Raw genomic sequence first — 8,177 nt, 5'->3', positions numbered from 1 at the left:
AAGCCGAAGTTTGTCGCTGAACACAAACCACGGAGAGAACTAAACCACTTACCGTGTGATTCGCACCACACGCCACATCCCTCACGACGATGTTCGGGACTGGCAGGATCTGGCCATCTTTGGTCTTCTCGATGAAGATGGCCACACGGCGAGGAACTAACTCACAGTCGTATTCTATCCTCTGGGCTCGGGCGATGAACTTCCCGTCGGAGTTGTGCCCTGTTGTGGGGCAGAAAATTCCAGTCGAAGGGGGCGCACCGGAGCGAAAGGGAGGGGGAAGCGTTTTACACGCGCGCACACAAACGGGGCCTGCGAGCACGCGCAACACAAACGGGGCATGACACTCGCTAGCACTGCGCCATTTTGACGCACGGGTGCTAACGCTGCGCCATCTTTACCGCACAGCACCCCATTTGCGTAGCAGCGGTGCTACCGCGAGTGGGGGTGAGTGCCCGTACACACGTGCACACACTGGCCAGGCTGTCCTGCGGCCCAGTGGCCAGTAGGCCATGGACCACAGGTTGGGGACCCCTGCTGTAGAGGCTCATACCTAGCTGTCCGTACTCAGGGCAACCGAACGAATAGAGATTCCCTTTGCAATCCATAATCATGCTGAACTCAGCCCCGCAAGCCACCTTGGTAATTGGCTGGCCGTTGTACATGATCTAAAACAAAAAACAAAAAAAGATTTAAGGAAACACCGAAAAACACATTTCTCTTGTTCCTCCGAAGCCCACAACTTCAGGGAGACTTCAGTCTGCTATTAGCACAAGCCTGTGCAAATTCTGTATTTTTTAATGCACGTCTCCTTTGCAAATTGGATCTTAAAAACGTTTTTGGAAGAGCAGCCGGGACATTGTTTTCCATTGGAGGGACACGTGATATTTTTTTTCCACAACCTGAACTGGTAATTCAGGCAGCGAGAAACAGGAGAAAAAAAGTTGAATTAGGAACATTTTAGCCAATGTTGCATTTTTAAACCTGAAATATTGTACCTGGGTAGGACTGGGAATGGCATCTGTCTGGTTCCCCAATCCTAGTTGCCCCATCTTGTTCTCTCCAAAAGCAAAGACAGCTCCATTCTCTAGAAAGAAAAGATTAAAATCCCTTTTTATCCCACTCGGTCAAAACTTGCCTCAACACAAAACTTCGAAAGCAGCTTAATATAGGTGGTCCTCAATTTACGACCACAATTTGGTCATAAGTCATGAATGTCACTAAGCAGGTCGCCACATAACCCTGCCCGATTTGTGGCAGCTGTTAAACCCATTGTTTGCCATGCGGCTATTTTTGCTGCCAACTGGAAGTAAATGCTGATTTCCAGCAAAAAACAAAACAAAAACAAAACAAAAAAAATCTGGACTTCAATCCCCAGAATTCATAACTGGCTGGGGAATTCTGGGAGTTGAAGTCCACATGTTTTAAAATGAGCAAGGTTGAAAAACACTTAAGAAGACTGGCCCACATTATAAATGAAATTCTGCTGCCTGCTCTCAAAAGTATATATCTACCTATATATATACATAACATAACATATACACATGCTATACACACACACACACGCACAAATAGCAACCTAGAACTAAGAAGAAATTTCCTGACACTTAGAACAATTAGCCAGTGGAACAACCTGACTCCAGAAGCTGTGAATGCTCCAACACTGGAAGTTTTTAAGAAGAGACTGGACATCCATTTGTCTGAAATGGTGTAGGGTTTCCTGCCTGAGCAGGGGTTGGACTAGAAGACCTCCAAGGTCCCTACCAACTCTTGTTATTCTATTATATTCTAACATTAATCACTGTCTATTTAGAATACATAGCGGAAAGAGGAAGCTTGAGCATTCACAAGGTTGATGCTACATGGAAAAAAACTGCGACTGAATCTGGATGTTCTGCTCCGGGTACCACGAAGCCCCCTCCCAGAAGGTAGCAAGCAAAACAGGTCGTGAAGAGGACGTGTAGTGTCCCAGACAATCCTGCAGACCTTGTTCAAGCAGTGCTTATATGCTACATCCTGGATAGAAGGGAGTGAATTGCTAATAATCTTTTCTGCCGTCCTCACCACTCTCTGCTCCGCTTTCCTGTCTGAAGCAGCGATGCTTCCAAACCAGACTGTGATGCTGTATGACAGGATGCTCTTGATCGTCCCTCTGTAGAAAGTGGTGAGGACAGGGGAAGGAAGATGTGCTTTTCTCATGTGATGCAGAAAATGCAGGCACTGCTCTGCCCGCTTCACCAGTGTCTCGCTGTGGAGCGACCAAGCCAGCCTACTTGTTAACTGCACACCCAGAGACGTGATACTGCTAACCACCTCCACGGGAGAGATGGTTAATCAACAATGTCTTTGTAAAACTCTATGAGAGAGAAAAAGGGAAGGCACAGTGATACACCCCAAGGCTCCCATACCTGTCAGGGCCAGTGTGTGGTTGCGCCCACAAGCGGCTGACACAACTGTCTCACTGCTGAGCACTTCTATAGGCTTGGGGGCATCGACCCGCTTGGTATCTCCGTGGCCCAGCTGCCCTTTGTCGTTGCGTCCTGGGGAAAGAGAAGCACAATGTCAGTGTGTGCTCTGTGCATTTTTCCAAGGAGATCTTGCTAAACTCAATTCCGGCTAAGACATACAAAAATGAAGCAATGGAGACTCACCCCAGCTCCACAGCTTCCCTTCCACGGTGATGAAGAGGCTGTGAGCAGCACACGGACCCGAAATTGCCGTCCGGATTTGGATTCCCGAGAGACATCCGTACCTGTGTGGCCCCCACAGGTTTTGGCCAAGGTTGCGATACGCAGCTGCAAGGATTATTATTGTTGTTAATTCAAATTTGGTATAGCCCAGGGGTAGGCAACCTTGTCTCTTTTATGACTTGTGGACTTCAACTCCCAGAATTCCTGAGCCAGCATGGGGGAACTATGACCCCCTTCATGACTCGTGGACTTCAACTCCCAGAATTCTTGAGCCAGCCATGCTGAGGGGAAAGGGAGAGGTTTCCAAGCTGAGCCAGGCTGGCTCAGGAATTCTGGGAGTTGAAGTCCACGAGTCATAAAAGAGCCAAGGTTGCCTACCCCTGGTATAGCCACCCAATCCTAATGGACTCTGGGCATTGTATACAATCAAAAAAAAGTATAAAAATGATTCAAACATACAACCACACAGACAGCCTGAACTAAAATGATCAGAAAAGCAAAATAAATTCCACCAGCTCCCGTCCCAATATAGGAATGCAATTAAACAGGAACATTTTTTTAAAATTCCCCTTTGTTCGGCTTTTTAAATAACCTGGGATACTTTCATGCAACTTGTTAAGCTGAAACGTTTTAACCACAATTTGTTTCTTGTATGGCTAAATTGGTCGTGTGGTCCTAGAGAATTGCTGCAAAGGCAGAAAATAAAGAGAATAAAGGAAAATAAAAATGAAGTAAAATAAAATAAGTAATCAGGAGTGTGAACCCCACTTTGTAGCCTGCATGTTTTTTATTTTAAAAAAGGTGCTTTTAATGTTGGGCTGTTGGGACATCTCCCTTGTTGTTCAAAGTGTTTTCTTTCTGAGTGGCTGTTCCTATTTCAGTCTTATGTTCTTTTTCATATTTAAAATATTTTCAAGAAGACTTAAAATGTCACAGCCAGTTAGATTCTCTTTCGTTGTTTTTTACAGGACAGCAGGGAGAAATTAGAAACAAACCAATGATCAGTGAACGTGCAAAATTTGTAAAGCAGAAAAAAAAAGCCTGCCTGCTTTGGACTAAAACTGCCACCATCCTCATCACGGACTCCAGAGTTTGTGTTTTTCCCAGGAAAGTCCCCAAAATGAACTTTCCTGGATTCTCAGCAGGATAAAAATAGATGCTGGAAGCCCGGAAGTTGGTTCATGCATTCTGCATGCCCATCTATTGTGCCTCTTTGTGCCAGCCAGACTCTACTGGGCTCCCTTGCTGAAGATTACAGGCCGAGCTCAGATGTCTTTAAGCCAGACAGCAAAACAAAAGGGGCTTAGTCTCGCTTGGAGATGGCGACGTCAGCCCTGAGATAAGAGTGGCTGTGGGACGCGAGCAGTGACTGTTGGAGACGTTCTCAGAGCCTTCGAATGCGAACCCCGAAAAAAGAGGTTTTTTTAACACGCTGAGCCTTGAGCCGCTGAACGCCCCCATAAAGGACCCCGTAACTGTGTTTGTACCTCTATAAAATGTCTGGTTTGGCAAAGCAAGTAAACAGGACAGATACAGATTTGAACGGATAGTTAGGACTGCAGAAAAAACCATCAATTCAATTCAATTCAGTTCAATTCACTTCCATTCCATGTTCTATTCTATTCTGCTTCTATTCTATTCTATTCTTATTCCATTCCATTCTATTTCAATTCCATTCCATATTCTATTCAATTCTGTATTCTATTCTATTCTTCTATTCCATTCCATCTCTATTCTATTCTATCTTTATTCTATTCTTCTATTCCATTCCATTCCAATTCCATCTCTATTCTATTCTATTCTATTCTATTGTTCTATTCCATTCCATTTCTATTCTATTCTATTCTATTCTACTCCATCTCTATTCTATTCCATTCCATTCCATCTCTATTCTATTCTATTCTATATTCTATTCTATTCCATTCTGAAATTAGAACGTGCACAGAAATAAAAGAGATCCTAAACGGTTGCTAAATGAACAGCACAGGTAGTCCCTGACTTACAACCATCTGTTTAGTGACCGTTCAAAAAGTGACTTATTACCATTTTTAATAACACTTAACAACTGTTGCAGCATCCCCCAATGGTCACGTGATCAAAATTCAGACACTCGGCAACTGATTCACATTTATGACAGTTGCAGCGTCCCTGGGGGGGGGGTCACGGGACCCCCTTTTGCGACCTTCTGACCAGCAAAATCAATGGGGGAGCGGATCCACTTAACAACCGTGTTAATAATCTAACAACTGCAGTGATTCACTTAACAACTGAGGCGAAAAAGAAGTCATAAAGTGGGGCAAAATTCACTTAACCCATGTCTCACAACAACATACATTTTGGGCTCAATTGTGCTCGTACGTCGAGGACTTTAAGGTGACAAATTTTGCTTGGACTGACCAACTAAGCGACTAGTTGCAAGTCTAACAGGCCCTCTCCCCAAAACACAATGCTTGGAGCAGTGCAGAAATTTTTAACTTATTTAAATTTCCTATTTCTAAACCTCCCACCTCCCTCGGATCCAGCCAGCCACCAAGATCAACCCGAAGTGTAAACCCCACAAGTCTACATCTTCTTTCAACTCTTCTGAAACAGAAAACTAACCATTAATCCTGAATGAAGAACTGCCGTTTTTGATTTTTCCAACCCTCCACCCCATTTAAGCTGGCTAAAATGATTTTAATATTTTTTGCAGCCTCTCTTCTCGGTGACTCCCTGCGCGTTTTTGCGGTGTGTTTATTTAAGAGGGCAGTGCTCCAGGGAAAAAGCATCATCAAGGTCACTGTAGCTTACCCAAAAGCCGTGCTTTATATTACTACTTCTGGAATAAAAGTCTAATGGAACCCATTAAAGAAAACCAGTCTAAAAACAACAGCCGTCCTTGTCTGAATCCAGATGTTCTCTTGGAAATAAGAACAACCGGCCTCAGCCACAGCTGGCTTGGAACAGTTGCCTTCTCAATTGTGTTTCTTTTATTTTTCAAAGGATTTTATTGCGTTTTAGAGTTGGGGATAAAATAGGATCGGGATTAGGGTGGGGTTAGGATCAGGACTGGGATTAGGACAGGGTTGGGGTCAACATTGGGGTTATCCCCCAATAACATTTTTAATTTTAAGCAAACAGACTATTGTCCGGGTACACATGTTCAGTTAACAATAGTTGATATAGTGATAAATAACTGTAGTAAATGTAGTAAACGATAATCATAAACAGTATCAGTTAGTCAACGCATATCATTCTTCTTACTATTGTATATTCAGAATAACACATCACGTTCATTCCTCACTAGTTCGTTTTCCTAACCATTGTGTTTCCACGCAAGAAGTTCGCACCCTCAGCTTGCTTAATCCAGAAATGATTCAAGCTTACTTACCTTGCTGCTTTGGGACTTCTTTTCGGCCAATTAAGTCCCAGTTCGTGGCCCCAAATATCAAAAGCTGCCCTTTACACTTTGAGCCTTCCAGTTTCTGAAAAGGAAGAAAGAAAAAATCTGATTTTAAATGTGAGCTGTGTCAAGTCCTGATTTTAAATGTGAGCCGTTTCAAGTCCTGAGAATCAGAAGAATCAAAGTGGATGCCTAAAACATGAGTCAAAGTCCCTAGCAGAAAACGGAGCGTTTTAAGTATCCCTGGCAGAAAAGATGCAATTTTAGCCTACGACAAAAATAAAGAGAATCCTGCATTTATTTAGGAAACATGGATAGCTCAAGTTGCTATTTTATGAGTGTTTCATTCGTGGAAAACCCTGCTAGGGAATCACAGAAATTGGAGGAGGGTGGGGGAAAGACACCGGTGCAAATTTTGTGTGTTCACACAACTTCTCAACCAAGGAAAAAAACAGAGGGGATCCGATTCAAAAGAGGCAAGAGGTTTCCTTATCTTTTGAATGAATGCATTTCCAGTTTGGGTAAAAATGAAATGACTGCAGCATCCCTGCACTGAAAAAACAAAGCCAATACTTGCAAAAAAATAATAAAATAAAATAAAATTACCCAATGAAAAAAAAAATCTTGTCCTGCATTTCAGTTTCTACACTATGGAAAAAATAATAATTTATTTTGTGGATGGCGACAAACAAGGTCTTTTTAATGAATGAATGGAAATAGTTTTCTTAGCACTCTGAAAAGGAAACTGCAGGCAGAAAAATGGGGGGGGGAATGCACCCCGCGTAGAAGGGCATCAATTGTGGCAGTAGGTGGGTGATTCTCCCCATCTGGAAGACCCCTCCAGTCCAGCCTCTTAATTCCCATTAAGAGCAGCTGCGTCTTCACAGACTCACACCCTTAGACCCATTTTCCCAGAGAGGTAAGACTGATCCCCTTACAATGCGCTCCTTGGTGTGTTCGGGCTCGCTGACCACCACGGCGGCCTGGGGCGATTGCAAACCGGGGGGGCTTTGCTGTTCTCGCCCGCCTCCAGACCGGGGCGTCTTCTTGCTTCCTCCGGGGGCCGAGAGCAGGGGCAACACCAGCCCATCCTGCTCCTCTCCGCTGCTGCCCCCGCCCCCGTTGTTGCTGCTACTGCTGCTGCTGCCCCCACCACCCCGATTCTTCCTCTTGGCGGTCAGCGGGGGCCCCCGGCCGGTGCTCGCCCGTTTGCGCGATACCCCCGTGCCGTTCCCCGAACTGGCTGCGTCTGCCTTCCGCCGGGGCATCTTCGTAACTGCCTATCTCCTGCTTCTCTTCTGCAAAAAAGAAAAACAGAGGAAAAATTAATATTAAAACAAGGAAAGAATGCAGAAAAACAGTCACCTTGCAGAAAACGGAGTCTGGATGCAGAGAAAATTCACCCAAAGTTTTGCAAAATAAAGGACAATAAATATGTCTTCCGACGATCTCGGTTGTCTACCGCAAAGCCGTGGGTCTAGCATTTGCACAGCGTTTTATAAGGACGTGGAAGGATGTGTGTGTGTGTGTGTGTGTTTGTGCGATATTTTATTATCCCGCCCACAGGAATTTGCTTAAGGGTACAATCCTGCATTTCGTGGCAAATACCTGGATGCACGTGCCTAAAAAAATCACAAAAACCCATTAAATTCAGCGGAATTTGTTCCCAAGGAGTGGAGCAGAAGAGTAGCAATATTAACCTAATCCTCTGTTTTTCAAGCTTGGCCACTTTTAACAGGTGTGGACGTCAACTCCCAAGAATCCCCAGTCAGCCATGTTGGCTGAGGAACTCTGGGAGTTGAAGTCCCCACATCTTGAAATGACTTAAGTTTGAAAAAGATGGCCTAACTCAGGGGTAGGCAACCTTGGCTCTTTTATGACTCGTGGACTTCAACTCCCAGAATTCCTGAGCCAGCCTGGCTCAGCTTGGAAACCTGTCGCTTTCCCCTTAGCATGGCTGGCTCAGGAATTCTGGGAGTTGAAGTCCACAAGCCATAAAAGAGCCAAGGTTTCCCCACCCGATTCTAGGTTCCTGCCAACTTAGTTCCCCTTCTATTCCCTCACCTGTCTGGCTGAGGAATTCTGGGAGTTGAAGTCCACACGTCTTA

At 44.6% G+C, this 8,177-nt stretch overlaps 1 protein-coding gene across 1 annotated transcript in view; it reads right to left on the bottom strand.

Annotated features, from left to right (window-relative positions):
• The window catches only part of LOC107300160 (protein RCC2-like), a 12,427-nt gene extending 5,090 nt beyond the window's left edge, over nt 1–7,337 (bottom strand). Inside the window, exons 1-7 of the mRNA XM_015829501.1 lie at nt 7,008–7,337; nt 6,058–6,151; nt 2,649–2,792; nt 2,406–2,537; nt 996–1,084; nt 551–665; nt 53–219 (exon numbers count right to left, since the gene is read on the bottom strand). Coding sequence (XP_015684987.1) covers nt 53–219; nt 551–665; nt 996–1,084; nt 2,406–2,537; nt 2,649–2,792; nt 6,058–6,151; nt 7,008–7,337 — 1,071 coding nt within the window. The remainder of the gene's footprint in view (nt 1–52; nt 220–550; nt 666–995; nt 1,085–2,405; nt 2,538–2,648; nt 2,793–6,057; nt 6,152–7,007) is intronic.
• Nucleotides 7,338–8,177: the final 840 nt, after the last annotated feature.

Source organism: Protobothrops mucrosquamatus, unplaced genomic scaffold (assembly GCF_001527695.2).
Source record: "Protobothrops mucrosquamatus isolate PMUCROS unplaced genomic scaffold, P.Mucros_1.0 scaffold6280, whole genome shotgun sequence".
NCBI lineage: Eukaryota > Metazoa > Chordata > Lepidosauria > Squamata > Viperidae > Protobothrops > Protobothrops mucrosquamatus.
Note: the sequence above shows the minus strand (reverse complement) of the source record. Positions and strands in the feature narration are given on the sequence as shown.